This window comes from Macaca nemestrina, chromosome 11 (assembly GCF_043159975.1).
Source record: "Macaca nemestrina isolate mMacNem1 chromosome 11, mMacNem.hap1, whole genome shotgun sequence".
Taxonomy (NCBI): domain Eukaryota; kingdom Metazoa; phylum Chordata; class Mammalia; order Primates; family Cercopithecidae; genus Macaca; species Macaca nemestrina.
Genome location: NC_092135.1, coordinates 88,188,429 through 88,212,489, shown reverse-complemented (window position 1 = coordinate 88,212,489; position 24,061 = coordinate 88,188,429). Strand labels below are relative to the sequence as shown.

The 24,061-nt window shown below is 41.6% G+C and overlaps 1 protein-coding gene across 4 annotated transcripts in view; it reads left to right on the top strand.

The window, feature by feature from the left end:
- The window catches only part of LOC105468213 (3-hydroxyisobutyryl-CoA hydrolase), a 117,732-nt gene that overhangs the window by 91,246 nt on the left and 2,425 nt on the right, over nt 1-24,061 (top strand). For all 4 annotated transcript variants that reach the window (XM_011718284.2, XM_011718283.3, XM_011718281.3 and 1 more), the window contains 2 exons: nt 18,344-18,463; nt 22,517-22,550. In XM_011718284.2, coding sequence (XP_011716586.1) covers nt 18,344-18,463; nt 22,517-22,550 — 154 coding nt within the window. The remainder of the gene's footprint in view (nt 1-18,343; nt 18,464-22,516; nt 22,551-24,061) is intronic.

The window sequence follows — 24,061 nt, the reverse complement described above, 5'->3', positions numbered from 1 at the left end:
ATCTCCAGAACCTACAAAGAACTCAAACTAATTTACAAGAAAAAAACAACCCCATCAAAAAGTGGGTAAAGGATATGAACAGACACTTCTCAAAAGAAGACATTTATGCAAGCAACAGACACATGAAAAAATGCTCATCATCACTAGCCATGAGAGAAATGCAAATCAAAACCACAATGAGATACCATCTCACACCAGTTAGAATGGCAATCATTAAAAAGTCAGGAAACAACAGGTGCTGGAGAGGATGTGGAGAAATAGGAACACTTTACACTGTTGGTGGGACTGTAAAGTAGTTCAACCATTGTGGAAGACAGTGTGACCATTCCTCAAGGATCTAGAACTAGAAATACCATTTGACCCAGCCATCCCATTACTGAGTATATACCCAAAGGATTATAAATCATGCTGCTATAAAGACACATGCACACATATGTTTATTGTGGCACTATTCACAATAGCAAAGACTTGGAACCAACCCAAATGTCCATCAGTGGCAGACTGGATTAAGAAAATGTGGCACATATACACCATGGAATAATAGGCAGCCATAATAAAGGATGAGTTTGTGTCCTTTGTAGGGACATGGATGCAACTGGAAATCATCATTGTCAGCAAACTATCATAAGAACAGAAAACCAAACACTGCATGTTCTCACTCATAGGTGGGAATTGAACAGTGAGATCACTAGGACATGGGAAGGGGAACATCACACACCGGGGCCTGGTGGTGGGAGGGGGGAGGGATAGCATTAGGAGATATACCTAATGACAAATTAATGGGTGTAGCACACCAACATGGCACATGTATACATATGTAACAAACCTGCACGTTGTGCACATGTACCCTAGAACATAAAGTATAATAAAAAATAAATTGATTTTTAAAAAAAAGTAAAATGATCTAAATATACATGAATTCCAGACAATTAGAGTTCTGTTTTAGGGTTCTCTAGAGAAATAGAACCAATAGGAGATACATAGGAAATCTCAGGATATAGCCTCTACCTTTGCATACCCCATACAGTATGCATGTCACACTGTATATTTTTGGATGTTCTGGGAGTCTTTTGAAGGGAGCGCTAAGGGCAATATCCTGAGTTTTCCTTTTTTTTTTTTTTTTTTGAAATGTCCCATGTCTTGATAAAACTTGTCAAAAGAAGGGTTCTTTGGGGTGTTACCCAAAGGGCAGTGATTATAGTTCTGATAATGCTCTTTAAGTGCAAGAACCATGTCCTGTTTGTTATTGTCTCTTCTGTAGTGCATTGTAGGTGCTCAACAATATTTTTGAATTGAAATGAGAATATGAATTGTTTGTTAAAGGAAAAAAGAAGTTGTCTCTTTGACAATAGGAGACAACTGATTTTCCTTCCCCCTAATCTTTAAATCTTTAAAGGGTCAGATAAATGGGTTGGGCCACTGACCAGTGTTCCACAAGAAGTAGAAATGTGTTCACTAGGTTGTATGGGTACAAAATTATATCAATATACATTTCTGGCATAGCTAAAGATCCCAATAATCAAATATTCTAGAACAGTCTGTGTTCTTTTTTAAAAATTATACTTTAAGTTCTAGGGTACATATGCACAACGTGTAGCTTTGTTACTTATGTATATATGTGCCTTGTTGTGCTGCACCCATTAACTCGTCATTTACATTAGGTATATCTCCTAATGCTATCCCTCCCCCATCCCCTCACCCCAAACAGGCCCCGGTGTGTGATGTTCCCCACCCTGTGTCCTAGTGTTTAGTTCCCACCTATGAGTGAGAACATGTGGTGATTGGTTTTCTGTCCTTGTGATAGCTTGCTCAGAATGATTTGCTATTGTGAATAGTACTGTAATAAACATACATGTGCATGTGTCTTTATGGAAGCATGATTTATACTCCTTTGGGTATATACCCAGTAATGGGATGGCTGGGTCAAATGGTATTTCTAGTTCTAGATCCTTGAGGAATGGTCACACTGTCTTCCACAATGGTTGAACTACTTTACAGTCCCACCAACAGTGTAAAAGTGTTCCTATCTCTCCACATCCTCTCCAGCACCAGTTGTTTTCCTGACTTTTTAATGATCGTCATTCTAACTGGTGTGAGATGGTATCTCATTGTGGTTTTGATTTGCATTTCTCTCATGGCTAGTGATGATGAGCATTTTTTCATGTGTCTGTTGCCTGCATAAATGTCTTATTTTGAGAAGTGTCTGTTCATATCCTTCATCCAATTTTTGATGAGGTTGGTGATTTTTTTTCTTGTAAATTTGTTTTAAGTTCTTTGTAGATTCTGGGTCAGATGGGTCATTCTACCCCTTTGTCAGATGGGTAGATTGTAGAGATTCTCTCCCATTCTGTAGGTTTCCTGTTCACTCTGATGGTAGTTTCTTTTGCTGTTTAATTAGATCCCATTTGTCAATTTTGGCTTTTGTTACCATTGCTTTGGTGATTTGGTCATGAAATCCTTGCCCATGCCTATGTCCTGAATGGTATTGCCTAGGTTTTCTTCTAGGGTTTTTATGATTTTAGGCCTAACATTTAAGTCTTTAATCCATCTTGAATTAATTTTTTTATAAGGTATAAGGAAGGGATCCAGTTTCAGCTTTCTACATATGGCTAGTCGGTTTCCCCAGCACCATTTATTAAATAGGGAATCCTTTCCCCATTTCTTGTATCTGTCAGGTTTGTCAAAGATCAGATGGTTGTAGATGTGTGGTGTTATTTCGAGGGCTCTGTTCTGTTCCATTGGTCTATATCTCTATTTTGGTACCAGTACCATGCTGTTTTGGTAACTGTAGCCTTGTAGTATAGTTTGAAGTCAGATAATGTGATGCCTCCAGCTTTGTTCTTTTGGCTTAGGATTGTCTTGGCAATGTGGGCTCTTTTTTGGTTTCGTGTGAACTTTAAAGTAGTTTTTTCCAATTCTGTGAAGAAAGTCATTGGTAGCTTGATACGGATGGCCTTGAATCTATAAATTACCTTGGGCAGTGTGGCCATTTTCACGATATTGATTCTTCCTTTCCATCAGCATGGAATGTTCTTCCATTTGTTTGTGTCCTCTTTTATTTCGTTGAGCAGTGGTTTGTAGTTCTCCTTGAAGAGGTCCTTCACAACCCTTTTAAGCTGGATTCCTAGGTATTTTATTCTCTTTGTAGCAATTGTGAATAGGAGTTCACTCATAATTTTGTTCTCTGTTTGTTAATGGTGTATAGGAATACTTGTGATTTTTGCACATTGATTTTTGTATCCTGAGACTTTCCTGAGGTTGCTTATCAGCTTAAGGAGATTTTGGGCTGAGATGATGGGATTTTCTAAATATACAATCATGTCATTTTAAAACTGGGACAATTTGACTTCCATTTTCCTAATTGAATACCCTTTATTTCTTTCTCCTGTCTGATTGCCCTGGCCAGAACTTCCAACACTATGTTGAATAGGAGTGGTGAGAGAGGGCATCCCTGTCTTGTGCCAGTTTTCAAAGGGAATGCTTCCAGTTTTTGCCCATTCAGTGTGATAATGGCTGTGGGTTTGTCATAAATAGCTCTGATTATTTTGAGATACATCCCATTGATACCTAGTTTATTGAGAGTTTTTAGCGTGAAGGGCTATTGAATTTTGTTGAAGTCCTTTTCTGCATCTGTTGAGATAATGTGGTTTTTGTCCTTGGTTCTGTTTATGTGATGGATTACGTTTGTTGATTTGCATATGTTCAACCAGCCTTGCATCCCAGGGATGAAGCCAACTTGATTGTGGTGGATAAGCTTTTTGATGTGCTGCAGGATTCAGTTTGTCGTTATTTTATTGAGGATTGTTGCATCAATGTTCATCAGGGATATTGCTCTAAAATTCTCTTTTTTTGTTGTTTCTCTGCCACACTTTGGTATCAGGATGATGCTGGCCTCATAAAATGAGTTAGGGAGGATTCCCTCTTTTTCTGTTGATTGGAATCGTTTGAGAAGGAATGGTACCAGCTCCTCTTTGTACCTCTGGTAGAATTTGGCTGTGAATCCATCTGGTCCTGGAGTTTTTTTGGTTGGTAGGCTATTAATTATTGCCTCAATTTTAGAGCCTGTTATTGGTCTATTCAGGGATTCAACTTATTTCTGGTTTAGTCTTGGGAGGGTGTATGTGTCCAGGGATTTATCCATTTCTTCTAGATTTTCTAGTTTATTTGTGTAGAGGTGTTTATAGTTTTCTATGATGGTAGTTTGTATTTCTGTGGGATCGGTGATAATATCCCCTTTATCATTTTTTATTGCGTCTATGTGATTCTTCTCTCTTCTTTATTAGTCTTGTAGCGGTCTATCAATTTTGTTGATCTTTTCAAAAAACCAGCTCCTGGATTCATTGATTTTTTTGAAGGGTTTTTTTTGTGTCTCTGTCTCCTTCAGTTCTGCTCTGATCCTAGTTATTTCTTGCCTTCTGCTAGCTTTTGAATGTGTTTGCTCTTGCTTCTCTAGTTCTTTTAATTGTGATGTTAGGGTGTCAATTTTAGATCTTTCCTGCTTTCTCTTGTGGGCATTTAGTGCTATAAATTTCCCTCTACACACTGCTTTAAATGTGTCTCAGAGGTTCTGGTATGTTGTGTCGTTGTTCTCATTGGTTTCAAAGAACATCTTTATTTCTGCCTTCATTTCGTTATGTACCTAGTAGTTATTCAGGAGCAGGTAATTTAGTTTCCATGTAGTTGAGTGATTTTGAGTGAGTTTCTTAATCCTAAGTTGTAGTTTGATTGCACTGTGGTCTGAGAGACTGTTTGTTGTGATTTCTGTTCTTTTACATTTGCTGAGGAGTGCTTTACTTCTAACTATGTGGTGAATTTTGGAATAAGTGCGATGTGGTGCTGAGAAGAATGTACATTCTGTTGATTTGGGGTGGAGAGTTCTGTACATGTCTGTCAGGTCCGCTTGGTATAGAGCTGAATTCAATACCTGGATATCCCAAAACTTTGTCTTGTTGATCTGTCTAATGTTGACAGTGGAGTGTTAAAGTCTCCCATTATTATTGTGTGGGAGTCTAAGTCTCTTTGTAGGTCTCTAAGGACTTGCTTTATGAATCTGGGTGCTTCTATATTAGGTGTACATATATTTAGGATAGAATTGATCCCTTTACCATTATGTAATGGCCTTCTTTGTCTTTTTTGATCTTTGATGGTTTAAAGTCTGTTTTATCAGAGACTAGGATTGCAACCCCTGCTGTTTTTTTTGTTTTCCATTTGTTTGGTAGATCTTCCTCCATACCTTTATTTTGAGCCTATGTGTGTCTCTGCATGTGAGATGGGTCTGCTGAATATAGCACGCTGATGGGTCTTGACTCTTTACCCAATTTGCTAGTCTGTGTCTTTTAATTGGAGCATTCAGCCCATTTACATTTAAGGTTAATATTGTTATGTGTGAATTTGATCCTGTCTTTATGATGTTAACTGGTTATTTTTCTTGTTAGTTGATGCAGTTTCTTCCTAGCATTGATGGTCTTTACAATTTGGCATGTTTTTGCAGTGGCTAGTACTGGTTGTTCCTTTCTATGTTTAGTGCTTCCTTCAGGAGCTCTTGTAAAGCAGGTTTGTTGGTGACAGACTCTCTCAGCATTTGCTTGTCTGTTAAGGATTTTATTTCTCTTTCAGTTATGAAACTTAGTTTGGCTGGATATGAAATTCTGGGTTGCAAATTCTTTTCTTTAAGAATGTTGAATATTGGTCCCCACTCTCTTCTGGCTTGTAGAGTTTCTGCCGAGAGATCCGCTGTTAGTCTTATGGTCTTCCCTTTGTGGGTAACCTGACCTTTCTGTCTAGCTGCCCTTATCATTTTTTCTTCATTTTAACTTTGGTGAATCTGACAGTTATGTGTCTTGGAGTTCCTCTTCTCAAGGAGTATCTTTGTGGTGTTCTCTGTATTTCCTGAATTTGAATGTTTGCCTGCCTTGCTAGGTTGGGGAAGTTCTCCTGGATAATATCCTGAAGAGTGTTTTCCAACTTTGTTCCTTTCTCCCTGTCTCTGTCGGGTATACTAATCAGACATAGATTTGGTCTTTTCACATAGTTCCATATTTCTTGGAGGCTTTGTTCATTTCTTTTCACTCTTTTTTCTCTAAACTTCTCTTCTTCCTTCATTTCATTCATTTGATCTTCAATCACTGATACCTTTTCTTCCACTTGATCAAATCGGCTATTGACCCTTGTGCACGCGTCACGTAGTTCTCATGCCATGGGTTTCAGCTCCGTCAGGTCATTTAAGGTCTCTATGCTGTTCATTCTAGTTAGCCATTCATCTAATGTTTTTTCAAGGTTTTTAGCTTCTTTGCTATGGGTTCGAACATCCTCCTTTAGCTCAGAGAAGTTCGTTATTACTGATCATCTGAAACCTTCTCTCAACTCCTCAAAGTCCTTCTCCGTCGAGCTTTGTTCTGTTGCTGGCGAGGAACTGCGTTCCTTTTTAGGAGAAGAGGTGCTATGATTTTTATAATTTTCAGCTTTTCTGCTCTGGTTTCTTCCCATCTTTGTGGGTTTATCCACCTTTGGTCTTTGATGATGGTTTAGTACAGATGGGGTTTTGGTGTGGGTGTCCTTTCTGTTTGTTAGTTTTCCTTCTAACAGTCAGGTCCCTCAGCCACAGGTGTCTTGGAATTTGCTGGAGGTCCACTGCAGACCCTGTTTGCCTGGGTATCAGCAGCGGAGGCTGCAGAACAGCAAATATTGCAGAATGGCAAAGGTTGCTGCCTGATCCTTCGTCTGGAAGCTTTGTGTCAGAGGGGCACCTGGTTGTATGAGGTGTCAGTAGGCCCCTACTGGGAGGTGTCTCCCAGTTAGGCCACTCGGGGGTCAGGGACCCACTTGAGGAGGCAGTCTGTCCGTTCTCAGATCTCAGACTCCATGCTGGGAGAACCACTGCTCTCTTCAGAGCTGTCAGACAGGGACGTTTAAGTCTGCAGAAGTTTCTGCTGCCTTTTGTTATTTTGAGGCCTATGTGTGTCTCTGCACTTGCGACGGGTCTCCTGCATACAGTACGCTGATGGGTCTTGACTCTTTATCCAATTTGCTAAGCCCTGCTCCAGAGGTGGGGTCTACAGAGTCAGGCAGGCAGGCCTCCTTGAGCTGCGGTGGGCTCCACCCAGTTCAAGCCTCCCAGCTGCTTTGTTTACGTACTCAAGCCTCAGCAATGGCAGACTTCCCTTTCCCAGCCTCGCTGCCGCCTTGTAGTTTGATCTCAGACTGCTGTGCTAGCAGTGAGCGAGGCTCCGTGGGTGTGGGACCCTCCAAACCAGGTGCAGAATATAATCTGCTGGTGTGCCATTTGCTAAGACGGTTGGAAAAGTGTAGTATTAGGGTGGGAGTGTCCCAATTTTCCAGGTACCATCTGTCACTGCTTCTCTTGGTCAGGAAAGGGAATTCTCTGACCCCCTGTGCTTCCCAGGTGAGGCAGTGCCCCTCCCTGCTTCAGCTCACACTCCATGGACTGCACCCACTGTCCGACAGCCCCAGTGAGATGAACCCGATACCTCAGCCGGAAATGCAGAAATCACCCTTCTTCTGTGTTGCTCACTCTGAGAGCTGTAGACTGGAGCTGTTCCTATTTGGCCGTCTTCTGTGTTCTCTTTTTTAACAATTGAAGATATATTACATGCACTCCTTTAGCTTTCTTCATCTTCCCTTCTTTGATTTTCTCTAACATGTCCCTCACTTCCTTGCCAAGGGAAATAGCCCTTTCCATGCTCTCATTCTATCCTTTCCTGCCTCCTCTAAGAACTAATTATATTAATTTTCTCCCTCTTTCAATCTCTTCAATTTTGCCTTCTTGGATTAGTGGCACATTTTCTTCTACCATTATTTTCAGAAAGCTTTTGTAAACAAATCAAAAAGCCTTCCCTTGACTCTGTTTTTCTTCAAGCCTACCATCCCAACTCAGCAATATTTATTGAGTGACTACTACTTATCAGGCATTGTTCTTGGAGCTAAGGAAATAGTGGTGAACCAAAAAGCAGTTACTTAGTAGGGCATGGTGGCATGAATGTAGTACCGTATACTCGGGAGGCTGAGGCAGGAGGATCGCTTGAGCCCAGGAGTTTGAGGCCAGCCTGGGCAACATAGCAAGACCCTGTCTCTTATTTATTTATTTATTTTATTATACTTTAAGTTCTGTTTTACATGTGCAGAACATGCAGTTTTATTACATAGGTATACATGTGCCCTGGTGGTTTGCTGCACCCATCAACCTGTCACGTACATTAGGTATTTCTTCTAATGTTATCCCTCCCCTAACCCCCAACTCCCGACAGGTCCCAGTGTGTGATGTTCCCCTCCATGTGTCCATATGTTCTCATTGTTCAACTCCCACTGATGAGTGAGAACATGCAGTGTTTGGTTTTCTGATCTTGTGATAGTTTGCTGAGAATGATGGTTTCCAGCTTCATCCATGTGCCTGCAAAAGACATGAACTTATCCTTTTTTATGGCTGCATAGTATTCCGTGGTATATATGTGCCACATTTTCTTAATCCAGTCTGTCATTGATGGACCTTTGAGTTGGTTCCAAGTCTTTGCTATTATGAATAGTGCCGGGTAAACATACGTGTGCATGTGTCTTTCTCGTAGAATGATTTATACTCCTTTGAGTATATGCCCAGTAATGGGATGGCTGGGTCAAATGGTATTTCTAGTTCTAGATCCTTGAAGAATCGCCACGCTGTCTTCCACAATGGTTGAACTAATTTACACTCCCACCAGCAGTGTAAAAGCATTCCTATTTTTCCACAACCTCTCCAGCATCTGTTTTTTGCTGACTTTTTAATGATCGCCATTCTGATTGGCATGAGATGGTATCTCATTGTGGTTTTGATTTGCATTTCTCTAATGACCAGTGATGATGAGCGTTTTTTAATATGCTTGTTGGCTGCATAAATGTCTTTTTTGAGATCCTCACTTCTAATTATTACCTGATGCAATGTTCTCTTCTTGGGTTTTTTTCCCCCCCTCCTTTTTGACTTCTTCTGCCTTTGACATTCTTGAACCTTGGACAAATTCATATGGAAGCAGGAAATTTTCCCTGATGCCTTCATGGGTGGTAACTATAGTGCACAGGTGCTAGGACTCGCTGGCTGTTTCTGTGCCAGCAGGGACGGACTCCATTCGCTTGGTCCTGCTACTTTCCACCCCTCACAGGAGGTGGGAAACGCAGGTGAGTGGGTGCAGAAGCTGGGGTGAGTGCTTTTGGGCACTGACAGGAGCAAAACTGTGCAGCCCAGCAGCAGCGTCTTGAGGGGTACCTGTGACCCCTGAAGCCCAAAAAGAGTGTAACAGTCAGTGCTTTTTTTAGCTTTGCCGTCTGCTGATGGTTGAAGTGTTAGCAGCTCAGTGGAGGGTCAGTGTGCCAGACTTTGGCACCTGCACCTGAGTGAGTTCTTGTCCGATATCCAGGGGGAATGAGGTCTCATGAACATATTGGAGATGGTAGTGTCTCTCAAGGAAGGGGAGCTGAAAAGGGAACAGAGCGGGAAGATAATCTTCCTTTGGAGTCTGGCCGTCCCTGGCCAAATTCCTCTCCAGAGCAACACTGTCAAGCCATCCCTCTGAAGTCAAGCGGCTTCTCTCCAACGTCCAACTGTAGTCTCCATCATCTTGCTGCTTCTCCTCTCTGCTGGCTGAGGTTTTTATGGGAACTGGATGGGGGGCGGGGCAGGCCAAGGGTGATTTTGAAAGAGGCAACATTCGAGCAGAAAAATGGGAATGTGTGTTCGCACTTTGGGCCATGGTTTCACGCTTGAGGGTGGGGCTCTTACGGGGGGACCCACCCTTTCCCAGAATTTCTGTGCCTCCTGTCCCTATCCGTATCACAGCAGGGTTTCCTCATCTGTAAAATTTGTATGCTGCCATGCCCTTTCCCAAATTGTGATTGAACATGTTAAAGTATCCTCATGATAGCTAAGGGAAATGTGTTTAGTAAATATTTCTTCTCGTCCCTGTTTTGCCTGGTTTCAGTGCACTGTCATGCACTGCCATATCATTTTTATGAGGTTGGCAGTATTATTATCCCTGTTTTACAAATGAGGATACTATGGTCAGTCATCTAGAAGGTGGTGAAGCCTAGGATTCTAACCCAGTGCTCTCTGACCGTAGAGTCCAAACCCGAAGCCTCTGCTAAATTGCCAGCATACTAAGAGTTGTTAGAAACTGTAAGGATCCTTAATTAGAATTTTATGAAATCTCTGAACCAACAGAGCTTTTAAAATAAGGTTTTCTTCCTATTTGTGTGTGTGTGTGTGTGTATGAAACAAGCACAGATAAATGGGCCCTGTGTGGCCTTTCTTATGAAATTAATTGATAACCAACTGAGGAAATATAGCAAAAGACAGATTTTTGTGTTTTGAGAAATCCAGGTTACATATAAAGCACTAAACCAAGAAATGGAAACCATAAGCAGTAAACCATAATGGTAGTGCTGAGGAACAGTTGTGTGCTTGCACCTGGCAGCACTGTTAGAAAGGGAATTGGAGCTTCATTGACCTTGCAGATGAAGCCAGAAAGTGGTCATGTCAGTCCCTTAAACACACCTTTTAGCATTGTCAGTGAAGTTCTTCCAGGTTTTCACCTAAGGTAATAGGGGTATTGTTCCCTGCTAAAGAAAACTAGTGATTTTGTCAGCAAAATGGACTCAGTGTCTTCTGCTTGCCTGTGGAAAGGGTGGGGCCTTTTAGCACAGTGTGCAGACTGCCATGGATGCCCTGCAACCAGAAAGGCCAGTGGAGTACACTGTAGTCGGGGGCATTAAATGGGATAATGTTCATAAAGCACCTAGGGCAAATAATGAGTTCCATGAAGAACCAGTTTTATCAACGCCCTTAATCATTTTTCTTTCCTTCTCATCTTTTATCTTCAGCAGCACTGTGACTGTAGGTAGGATACTGATTTTCCTTGAACTTTTCCTGTACAGCAGTCATCTGTTTAAAGCTCTGGCAACTGCTATGTAAGATACTGTCCTATCCATTTACTCTTCCTTGAATCTGGTTGCCAGAATTAAGGATGCTGCCAAGAATACAGAATCTTGAAGTAGGGAATTCTTGAACTCAGGTAAAGTCTAAATCTTTGACATAATCATTCAACAATAAACTTGAAAAGTATCTGTTGCAATTATAAAGGAAAGCACAGTCATCATATGTACATAGCATGTAATGACCTCTTGCAGCAGCTGTTGAAGTCACAATCATAGATATGTCTTGGAACTAGTGATAGCACATTTAAATTCAAAAGGAGTGACATAGCATTGTAGCCAACAAGTCAGGTCTGTAATTTTTATTTTATTAAATACTTAAATGCTATAGAAGAGTGCTGTATGCTATCTTGAATTGTTTTCTCTCTTTCCAAGGTGAGTAGATTTATTTTTAGGTGAAGACTATAGTTAAGACACTTCTCTGGAGTCAGAGTAGGAAAGAGCTACTCTATTTCTACTTCTTCATCTTCTTTACGTTGTAAAATAAAATATCCTCTTTTTGAGAAACAAATAAAATGTCCTCTGTTTGAGAAACAAACTCACCCATCCAAACCCACAGAATGGACTCAGAGACCCACAATAGTGAAAGTGAGACTTTTAATGATGGTCTTGCAAGATTGTGTGTCTGGTGTGCAGGCACACCCAGCACGGTTTTAACAAGCAGTTTATCCCCTGGTGCACAGGACCCTCCCCCGATTCCTTATAGGCTAATTACTGTAGGGTCACAGTCTTCCCGGACGTCACCTATTGATTGTTAGTCAGGGCTTTAGGTGTGTTTTTAGGGTTGTCTTGCTGCATTTAGTTGTAGCCCACAATGCACTGCAATCCTAGTTAGCTCAGGGGCTCTTCAAGTATTTGATTTATGACCTAAGTTGCTGGGCAGGCTGGTAAGAACAGACAAAGTGAGCTATCTTGCAGACTAATAAAATTTTATTTTAGACTAAACTTACTTGGTTCGAGTGAGGGAAACTAAGTGGTGGAGGAAGTGGGAGGCCGACAAGCAGACATCAGCTATCCAAGCAGGGGCCTGGTGTATCCTGTTTCTTCTGTGGTTTGCTGACCTAAGCCGATTCAGGGCACTTTGTTTTGGAAATGGACCATGGTATACATTGTTTCCTTCAATTCTCTCCTTTTTATCTTTCTCCTCCTATTTGTTCCATTTCTGCATTTATTTTTGTGTCCTTTAGTTCTTAAATGTATTAGGTACTCTTTTACAGACTCCTATTGAGTTAATATAAATGTTAGAATTAAAAGAATTCGTTAGATTTCTCCAAATTCAGTGGCCATGTGGATTCTTGGAGATCTTATGGAATGCCAAGGTGAATGGAATGGCCAAGTGAACTAAGGTACAAGTCCCAGTCCAAATGGACAGTAACAGGCTATGGAGGTTCCCTTTATAATACCACCAGACATTAGCCTGGGTTATATGAAGAGCTGAGTAGTTGCCTTTGTTTGACTTACCAGTAACATTTAGGATGTGGGTACAAGTTGAGAGTTTTCCCACCAGCTTATTGAACTCTGCCCCCTGTCTAGAGAGGCAAGAGGAGTGGTTTATGTTCCCTATGGAGAAAGAAGGGATCGCTCTAGGATTTGAGCTTTGCAAGGTGGGAAAGAGCAATAATAAACTTTTCAAGTCTCATTGCGCCATACATCCCTATCCTGTTACAGAGCCAACATGCAATGCATTCCTTTGGGATTGGTATCCCATTTTAGGGGAAATGGAACTACCTGTGCTTGAGGCCGCCCAGCAGAGCATGCGTAACTGTTGAGCATGCTAGTACTGAAAATTTGACCCATTCAACCCAGGCAGTTACATCCCCGTATTTTTAATTTTTAAAGTTTGCCTTAAGTTAGTTGTCTTAATTATTTTTACTCTTTTAGGGTCATTGTCTGGTAGGTTAAAGGAAGTAGTGAGACCAGGAGTTCTGGTAATTCTAGGTGGGCTTGGGGTGGAGTTGGTGATTTGTCTGAGAGCTAACTGTCCCACGGAATCCCTTCCTGAGATATTTATTCCTAATTTATACCTCCAGGGTTCCTGGTCTAGAGTAGCTGGGTTGTTTATGGTAATTAATATAGGATTGCATTTTAAATGTTTACAGCTAGGTAGCATGGAGCCCTTATCTTTTATTCTTTAAGGGTTTGTTTTCGGAAGAATGACTCAGCTGGCCTTGATATTGTGTGGTCCACCAGACCTGATTCCAGCTAGCACAGGGCTTTTTTGAGAGGGTCCAATAACGGTCTGTTTTAGGACATAGATATTTGTCTGCTTGTGACAATTGCCTTTGGTTCCATAAATTCCCGCAAGGTAAGACTTGGCAGGCATTAAATTTTATAGTTTGGGGGCTGGGGTGGAGGTTTTAGTTATGTTGACTATTAGTTTGATTAGATATTTCCTACTTTCCACCCCTAGTATTGGGCTCTATCAGGTACTTAGGTTTCCTTTCACCCCTTGTGTTAGGATTAATCCTAACTGTATCCACCCCCAATGATGGAGCCTGCTCATAGCTTCCTTTTAGGTTTTCCTTAGAGTAGCTTTAAGGCTTTCTTAGGTGATTTATACACTCCCCATTCACCCTTTTTCCTTTCTTTTGGGGGTTCTTTTACCAGTCTCTTGACCCAAGTGTAATGTGCTCACCCCTGTTGAGCTGTTCCTATGGCTGTTTTAGTGATCAGGAGTACCTGATATGGGCTTTCCCAGCTTGGATGGAACATGTCTTCTTTCCAGGTTTTAATTAGCACCGAGTCGCCAGACTGGAAGTGGCTAACTGTGAACTCAAGAGGCAGGGTTCAAGTTAGAAGTTTTTTTAACCTAAGGGATGACAGGGTGGAGGATATGCGCAGTATATAATTCTTAAAAAATTGGTCATTGGTTTTCATAGTAGAAAGGTTAGTAGTCCTGTCTAAATATGGCCTTAACCCAGGAGGTCTTTTTCCAGTAGTCTGGTTTTGTTGTTGTTGTTGTTGTTGTTGTTGTTGTTGTTGTTTTTAGACAAAATCTCGCTCCGTCGCTCAGGCTGGAGTGCAGTGTGTGATCTCGACTCACTGCAACCTCCAGCTCCTGGGTTCAAGCTATTCTTCTACCTCAGCCTCCCAAGTAACTGGGATTACAGGCACGTGCCACCACACCCAGCTGATTTTTATAGTTTTAGTAGAGACAAGGTTTCACCATGTTGGCCAGGCTGGTCTTGAACTCTTGGCCTCAGGTGATCCACCTGTCTTAGCCTCAGAAAGTGCTGGAATTACAGGCTGGAGTTAGATTAGGCACTTCCCCAGGGCCCATTGACCCCAGAAGGAACTTGGGGAGGCAAGGGACTTACCAGCTGGCTTCTCAGGGTACCTTTGATCAGGCCCTGCTGGGTCTGGCACTGGGCCGAGAGCTGCTGGTTTGAAGAGCTAACAGCCTATGGTACCTTTCCTGAGGGGCACTTTCGTTAGGAAAAGCATCCCTGCTCCACCCTCACTTCCTCTTTCTTTGCTTTGAAGACACCATTCCTCTCCCTGGCAGGCCGAAAGCTGCACTGTTTGTATTCCACGCCACCCCTGCTGGTGACCCAACAACTGCAAAGGGTCTCTGGTTTGTCCCGCTCTGGGAGGGGCTTAGTGGCTTTTCCTCCTCCTCAGCTGCAAGGATCCTCCCCCAGGCCCAGCCAAGCTCTGGGAAACAGAACTTTTATATATCCCACCTAAAGCGTCTTGGCAGACTTCTCCCCAGCAAGAGCTCTCTCTACTTCAGGGATTGCAAACTGGCATCCTCTTTTGCCTGTATTGGGTTTTTAAGTTTTTTGAACTGATAACCAGCATTTAAAAATCCCATTTTACATAAAAAGTTAGAATTCTGGCCTCTGACAAAGCAATTTGGCATCACAGCCGAGCGGCTGTGGCCCCTTTAACAGGGTGTGCCCTCTTCAGTTAGCCACAGTCCCCACACAGCCCTGCAGCCCTCCTTCTTATCATTTACTGGCCCTATAGTCATTTGAGTTTACTACCCTCTGATCTAATTTATGTAGCCCCCCAGACCTTCTGCAGCCTTACTGACAGCTGCCCCTGGTGGACTTACAGCCTCTCAGTAAAACAGCAACAAAACCTTAATGGTCATTTCATCCATTTACCCTTCCATAACCTGAAGGCTTTCTACCACCTTCTGACAAACAGCCATCTAGTCTTTGCCATATGCCACCCACTACTCCTGATCCTGAACTTTCCTCCACATCCCTTTCTCACTTGCATCGCTCAGTTCCCGGGCTCTGTCCCTCCTCAGTGGCCACATTGCACCCTTTCCCTGCACCTCCTTGTTGCTTGAACCTCTAGAACCTTCCCCCAGCCCTGCCAACCTCTCCACATTCTCTCACCTCCTCTTGTACTTTCTTCCTTTTACATTATTTCTCTCCCCAGTCTCACCTGTGTCTCTCTTTGATCTTTGTCTTTTCCAGTCTCTCTCTCGCTCATTTTCTTCTTTTATCTGTCTCTGTCATCCCCTATTTCCTTTTTCCCTCACACTCAGTTTCTTCTTCTTTCCCTCTCTGGACATGAGCTGAGCCTTGCTGTGCCCTGGCTCCCCCATGTCTAACAGACTCTTTTTCTCTGGGCACCCAGTGTACCTGCACAGTGTCTTACACTGCCTTACACTGCCTTCCCTGTCTCGGCTGCTTAGTCCAGTGGCTCCCCCACACACAGCTGTGTACCGGGCTTTCCCTTGCTTTCAGGGTCAGCAGCTTACCTCTTTTTCTGGCCCTCTACGTTTGCCGTTTCCTCCCCTTTATCTTTCCGATTTCCTTTCTTTATATCTTCTCCCTTTCTTCTTACAAAAACCTTCTGAGCTTCCCTTAGTAATTCCTTAATTGGTTTTTCATTCCATCCATTAACCTTTTGCAGTTTCTTAGTAATATCAGGCCAACTTTTAGTCAGAAAATTAACCTTTAAAATTAAAGGCCTTGCCCTACTGGGTCCTCTGGATTTAATCCTGAATATTTTCTCATTTGATCCCTGAGCCTCTGCAGCAACACAGAGGGAGTCTCCTCTTTTTTGCTGTTGAATCTCAAATGCTTTTGAGACGTTTTATGACAGAGGAGTGGATTTTTTAATCCCTGTAATTATTAGTTCCCTTAGGTCCTGCATGTGGGCCCGATCTCTTTATTGTTATCCCATCCAGGATTTGCATTTGGGAATTTCTGCTCAGTTAGCAGGACTTCTTACCCGGGAGGATGCTGTCTTTCCCAAATGGTTATGGCTGCCCTTATAATTAATCCCCTCTCTTCCCTAGTAAACAGGATATTCCTGATTGATGTCATCTCAGCCCAAGTATAAAAATTGGGTTCTAAAAATTGATCTAGCTGCTTTGCTAAACCGAGGGGATCTTCCAAGAATGGCCTCATTTCCTTTTTAAAATTCCTAACCTCAGTACTTGTTAGAGGCGCATTCACAAACCCAACTCCTCCCTGTCCCATAGGGACTTTTCTAAGAGAGTATATATTAGACGTCTACTGTTCAGAAGAAATAGGGAAATTCTCAATGTCCTTCTTACATTGTTCTAATTCTTTCCTCAAGTTCGGATAAGGATTTAAGGAGCATTGGGTTTAGCTCCTTTATGACCCCCAGATTTCTCTTTCTCCAATTTTCCTGTTGCCCCCTGATCTCTCTGTCCTCTACCTTGTGAGATGTTTGGGGGAGGGGCAAGCATGTTGGGGGGTCCTAGGGCTTTTCATTGGGTGAGGGCTCTTTACTGTGCTCTTCCTCTTTAAGGGGGAACAGGGGGTTCATTCACTAATCCAACAAAGAACATAACCCACATCCTCTTGTGTGGATGGGTTTTATCATTCACGTAGAGAATTAAAGCTTGGCACACCCAATCCTCATCTGAGCCAAACTTAGGCCAAAAGACCGAAGGCTGACATGGGCTTTTTGGGCCAGATAAAACAGCAATACTCTATCATTTTTTGCTTTTCCTTGTTCCTGGTTTGAGGATTATCCATTCAAACCTGCAACATTCTCCCCAACGGACTATCTGGGAGAATGTCAGAGGGGGTCTTTTTAGTTCCCTCTTTCCTTTGTTCTCTAGGCCTAAAATTCCTGTTTCACATTTTCAGTTAGTCTCTGTGTCTGAGATTTTCCCTGTGTACTCAGCCCCACTTACTGGAGGTTTCTTGCACACCCCGGGTTCTCCAAAAATGCCCCACCACCAAGGCAGGGCTCATGGTCCAACTTTCCTACCTTGAATCATGCACAAGGTTGGCTGGTTGCCATGGTGCCTGCTCTTCTCCCTGTGTCACCTCCGCTGCCTCCTGAATAAGTCTCGGGTTTGTCTATGGCTTCTGTGGGGAGCCAAGACATCCAGAGCAGGCCACATAAATCAAGTGGGGTGCGTCTCCCTTCTCGGCTGGAGTCTTAACTCCATACAGGCACAGAGATAGCCGTATGGGCCACCAGGTTATGAGAAACAATTCAACCGTCCAAACCCACAGAATGGACTCAGAGACCCAGACAATAGCGAAAGCGAGACTTCTAATGACGGTCTTGCAAGATCGGGTGTCTGGCGTGCAGGCACACCGCGCACAGTTTTAACAAGCAACTTACCCCCTAGTGCACAGGTCCCTCCCCTGGTTCCTTATAGGCTGAATGCTACAGGGTCACAGTCGTCCCAGACGTCACCTGTTGAGTGTTAGGCAGCGGCTTTAGGTGTTTTTTTTGGGTTGTCTTGCTGCATTTTGTTGCAGCCCACAATGCACTGCAATCCTAGTTAGCTCAGGGGCTCGTCAAGTATTTGACTTATGACCTAAGTAGCTGGGCAGGATAGTAAGAACAAACAAAGTGAGCTATTTTGCAGACTAGTAAGCTTTTATCTAGACTAAACTTTGGTTCGGGTGAGGGCAGCTAAGTGGGGGGAAAGGGGATGAAGGGGGAGGCTGACAAGCAGCCTTTGGCTGTCCAAGCAGGGGCCTAGTATATCCTGTTTCTTCTGTAGTTGGCTGACCTATGCCAATTCAAGGCATTTTGTCTTGGAAGTGGACCACTGTATGCGTTATTTCCTTCACTCCATGAATATGATTGGTTTGTAAGGTGTGTATTGATTTTATTTAAGTATAATTGCTGTTTGCTTAACTAGTTGGCATAATTTATGCTAGGCAGACTACAAATATGGATTTATTTTACTACTTTAGTCACAGGTACAGAATTTTTTTCACTTGTGGAATGATGTTTTGTTTTTGTAGCAGATTAGAAAACTTCTGTTTGGTGCTTTGGCAGGATTAAGCTAGGGTATAATCTTTTATGAGATTTTGGCATATTTTAATATTGTTTACATAGATACTCTGCTCATTTATTATAGACAATAAAGGAACTATTGGACTAACAGTAGTACATTTTTTTCCCCCAAAAGGTAATTAATAAAATGTCTCCAACATCTTTGAAGATCACACTAAGGCAACTCATGGAGGGGTCTTCAAAGACCTTGCAAGAAGTACTAACTATGGAGTATCGGCTAAGTCAAGCTTGTATGGTAAGAATTTTAAAAAAAAAAGTAATTGTCATTTTTTAGTTCTGAAAGTAACATACATTTATTGTAGAACTTGTAAAATACACAATTGCAAACAAGAAAATTAAAACCACCTGTAAATTTACTCTACAAAAACACAACGGGCCAGTTAGTTTTAGATGTGTGGAAGTATTGCTATCCAGATTGTTACTAAGCCTTTATAAAATAGCAATTACATTTGCATGTCAGTATAAGAAGCTCTCTAACTTCATCTTAGAGGAATTCAAAATAGAAATTAATGTCTTTCAGCGATGGTCTCTGTGACCTTGGGCAAGGCGTGTAAACTCTGTAAATGTGAATTCCCTCATGGGTAAAATGAAGAGGCTTATTTGTAAGCAGATATATATAAAGTAAATGCACAAATGGAAGTTATTAGTCTGTTACATGTTTAAAATAATTAGCATTATTAAAGTACCATTGTAAACATAAAGTGGACAATAATCACATGGAATATTGATTTCATGAAACATTTCATATTTATATTTGTTTCTTCTTCCAGATGACAAACTCTTTAAAGGCAGAGTCATCCTTTATTTTCAGAGGGCCCCTAAGAAGCATCTTATTATTTAGACTAACATATGGACTAAAGGGAATATTTGGCTTAATAGCTGGAAAGCAGACATTCCTAATGACTTTGTTATTAAGATGTTCAGTGTAGTTCATCTAGTTAGAAATAACTCTATTAGCCATGTCTTAAAGTCACTCCTTGTGGGATGTAAATGGCAGCTGATGTCTATTGTTTATTACGTGCAGGTACTATGCTAGGCACTTTATATGCATTTACTCCATTAAATCTTACAGTATCTCTAGAAGGATAGGTACTGTTATTGATTCCATTTTACAGATGAAGAAATTGTGATATAGCGGTCATAGTGGTGTGACCGGCCTAAGGTTTTGCTGCTATTAAGTGATAGACATATGGCATATGAAACCAGATAGTCTTACTCCAGTGCCTGCAGTCTTGACCACTGTCCTGTATACCTCACAAATTCCATGTTTTTCATTACACTTTCACTGCACTTTCTAGATTGATTGATTCTTGCCTTCATTCTCTCAGCAAACATGTTAGCTATGTGCCAGGCACTATGCTTAGTGTTAGCCTTATGTTGTTGAATCAGAAGACAAGTCCTTTATTTTCATGGAGTTTAGTCTACTGAGACTATAAAGAACAAGTAAACTAAGTAAAATAATTATAAATTGTGATAAGTACTTTAAAGGAAAACATACAGGGTTGGTGGTAGATTGATGCAGGGACAGGAGGGAGTTGGGGGGCAATGGGAAACTTCCTTTAGGTAAGTAGGTTAGGGAAGACATCTTTGTGATGTCACTTCATTTGTGACCTAAAGGATGAGAAAGGAGTATGTTGAGAAGCCTCTTAGGCTTAAGCAGGAGGTGATTTGATTTTTCATTTGATTCGGTTCAATTTGCTTTAAGAAGGAAATTATTGCTGCTATGTGGAGATAGGGTTGGAAGGGTTCAGGAACAGTTTAGAGACCAGATAATAGATGTCCTGCAGTGATCCAGGTGTGAAATAGTAGTGCTTAGACAAACGTGGTGGCATTGGAGAGAAGTAAATGGATTTGAGACACATGTAGGAGATAGAATTGATAGGACTTGCTGGATGTGAGGGAAGGAATGCATTTAGGAGTTAGAGATTAGAGGAATGCGTTGGAGATTTAAATCTGAAAGACACCAACAACAATTAAGAAAACCTTGGGGATTCATTATTTACTAAACAAGAGTGCTTAGTATGTGGTAGATACTGTTAGAGATACCCAGGTACATAGGTTCCAGGTACATAGGTGTGCTCCAGAGGTAGAGGTTGAAAAGGCAGAAAACAGTTTAAATCATTATCTTGGGGAGTAGGGAGTAGGATAACAGACAAAATCCCTGCCCTCGTGGAACTTACTTTATAATGGGGAAATAGACTGTAAACAAGATTAATACATAAAATATATATTATATGATTGTTAACTATTAAGGAGAAAAAGGAAGCAGGATATGTGATATAGGGTAACGGGGATGAATTGTAGATGGGATGATCAGAGGAGGCCTCACTGAGATGTTCTTTGAGTGAATTCCTGGAAGAAGTGAGGAAGTAAGCCATGCAATTACCTAGAGGAAGAGCATCCCAGGCAGAGGGAACTGCAAGAACAAAGCTCTGAGGCAGAAGCATGACTGCCTATGCCAGGGACCACAAAAGGCTGTGTGGAAGGGGGTGGGGGGCAGAGGTTGTGGTGAGTGAGAGATGAGGCCAGAGTAGAGAAAGGCTGTGCAGAGCATGCAGAGCCTTGAAGGTCTCTATAAGGACTTTGGCTGAGTAAAATGGGAAGCCACTAGATGATTATGAGGAGAGGAATGCCATGATCTTACACTTTAAAGAACTGATCACTCAGGCTGCCATGTTGAGCACTGAATAGATAAAATCATATAGAAAGAAAATGAGAGTCCAGACCTGAGCCCTAAGGAACTCCAACATTTTGATGTGTGGTAGAGAAAGAGCAGTAGGAAGGAAAAAAAGGATGGAGAGGTAGGAGGACCAGAGAGTGTGGCGTCACAAAAGGAAGAGAGGAATGTTTCGGGGAGGAGGGTATAATGGACAGTGTTGAACACTGTTGAAGTGTAGATGAGGTTTGAAGTGTCATTTGATCTTGGTGATGCCGACATCATGGGTGGTTTTGGCAAGCCATTTTAGAGGAGTGGGGGCAGAAGTTAAAGAGTAGTAAGTTGAAGAGGGAAAATGGAATGTGAAGAAGTGGAGAGAATATGTGTAGATGAATACTCTTGAAAGTGAAATAGGAAAGAAGCTGGGACTGTGGAGTCAAGTGAAGTTCCTTTTTTATTTTGTAAGATGGAAGGTACTAGAACATGTTTAAAAATGATTGGGAATGATCCAATAGAGAAAAAAGATTATGTTGATGATACTAATGGTAGTTAATATTTACTGAACTCTTAGTGTCAACCACTGTGCTTGGATGTGGATTAAAATAATCCTACGATGGATGTATAAATTACCTTTTCATGTAAAGAAACTGGGGTTGGAGAAATTACTAGTCCAAGGTCACATAGTTAATATGTAGCTATCAGGATGTGAACCTAGACATTTGAACTGCGTGCATTTAGCCACTCAGTTATATTGCCTACATTGATGATTCTAGGAAAAGAAAAGTGAATGACCACATTAAGCAAAGTCCGTCCTTGAGAAGGCAAGAGGAGATGTGAATTGGAATGCAAGGGAGGACTGGTCTTTGAAAAAGGGATGGTCCTTTCCTCCACGGCATTGAAAGGGAAGGCAGGTGCAGATGGCCGCAGTTGCCTACAGGCGTTTTAGTGGTGGGAAGACAAGACTTCATATCTAAGGGCTTCTTGTATTTTTAAAGAAGTCAGAGGTTAAGTAATTGACTGAGACTATAGTAAGAGTGTGCTCTAGGGGTAGAGATTGAGAAGGTAGAAAACACTTTAAATCATTATCTTGGGGAGTTGGGAAGAGATCTTTGATTGTTTGGCAGTTTTCTGTGCCTGTTTGAGATTTTTGATCATGAATTTTAAATGAACCAGTCACAGTTGTATGATTTTCTGCAGCAAGACTTAGCTGCTGAAGTGCAGGCAGGGGCACATGGTAGGGTTTAGTTGTTGCCAGGATTTTGCTAGGATTGTAAAAAAGAGAAAAAGGTTTGAGGGAGATGATGGCATTTTGACAGGTAAGTGACCATATTAAAGGACTGGTGAAACTGGGCTGGATGAAGAGCAAAGTGAAGCCAGCACAGATGGGGAAAAAGTCATAGGATCAGTGGACTTCAGTAAGATCAAGGATGTGTAGCAGTGGAGATACCTGAGCAAATAAGATTAGGAGGTGTTGATCAGAGAGTGGGCTGTCAGAGGTGGTTCAGTCTCTGAATGTCATGATTCAGGTTGTGGCCATGGAAGTGGAAGGCTGAAGTGAATAGAGGAGAGACAAGAAAACCCAGAATAAGGACACCCAGAAATTATCCCCATTTAATCTCAATTTTCTTTCAGAGAGGTCATGACTTTCATGAAGGCGTTAGAGCTGGTAAGTGGCAAATGGGAACTTACCATTTTGGAGAAATGGGATTTGTGAGCATATGCTGTTAATTAAAGAAGATACAGATTGTGCATCCCAAATCGTGAAATCCAAAATGTACCAAAATCTGAAACTTTTTGAGCACCAATATGACACTCAAAGGAAATGTTCATTGGACTGTAAGTATAATGCAAATATTCCAAAATCTGGAAAAAAAAAAAAAAAAAACCTGAAACACTTCTGATTCCAAGCATTTCAGATAAAGAATATTCAACCCATAGTTGTTTTAGTAGTGAAAGTTAAACTTTTATGAAGGTTGAAAAATTGTGTATGTTTTTAAAAAATGTGTTACCATCTGGGATATGAAAAGGAGGATCAGTCTTTGATAATTGTTTTAAAAATTCACATAACTTGGCCACTGTTCCCTAATTTATATATAAGGTAATCCTGCCCCTACAATCATGGACTACCTCTGATAAGTGCAGCATTGAGCTTGTAAACTCATCCTGCTGCCATCCTGCTGCTGTGTCCTTTGAGACATGCATTTATTCCCTTACAGAAAGCCCTCAAATCCCCTACCCTTTCTCCCTCTTTTGTGCTGGTCTGGCAAAACTGACCAGTGGTCTAACCCTACTTTCCACCTGCCCGTACCTCAGCAGTTAAACATTGCTGGGGGAAAAGACTGTATGACATCATTAGTAACATCTACAGATTGTCTTATTAATACTTTCCATTTTGCTTATTATCTCCAGTGTCAGCAGATTTAGAAAAAGCAAGTGAAGTGCTTGACTTTTTTCTAGCAAACTTGCAATAATTCCTTTTTATGTGTAACTCTTAGCCCTATAAAAAGCTGTTATTTATGTTGTATAAAATGAGTTGTTCCTTCTCCATGTATTTTGCATATCTAATGTTCCTGTTTTTATTATTTTACTATAGTAGTGCAGACTCTGGATAAATTTTTTTTTTGAGACAGGGTCTTGCACTGTCACTCAGGCTGGAGTACAGTGGTGCAGTTTCAGCTTACTACAAACTCCACCTCCCAGGTTCAAGTGATTCTCTCATTCCTCAGCCTCCTGAGTAGCTGGGACTACCAGCCCGTGCCACCATGCCTGACTGATTTTTGTATTTTTAGTAGAAACGGGGTTTCACCATACTGGCCAGGCTGGTCTCGAACTCCTGATCTCATGTGATCCGCCTGCCTCGGCCTCCCAAAGTGCTGTGATTATAGGCATGAGCCACGGTGCCCAGCCTGGATATACTTTTTTATCTTAATAAAAGGTTGTGTTATGTTCTCTGAACTCTTAAGCTTTGATAGACAATCACTCTTCATGGAGTTATTTTCATTTCTGACATGATACAATATCAGAAATAAGGACTTGATTGAAATCTTTTTAGGATTCAGCACATGGAGTGTCTTGTAGACAGAGGAGATGGCAATGTGTCTTGTAGAAACTAAGTAACATAGGCATTTTCCTCACGAATTCTCTGCACATTCTTGCTGCATGTGGATTACAGCCTAG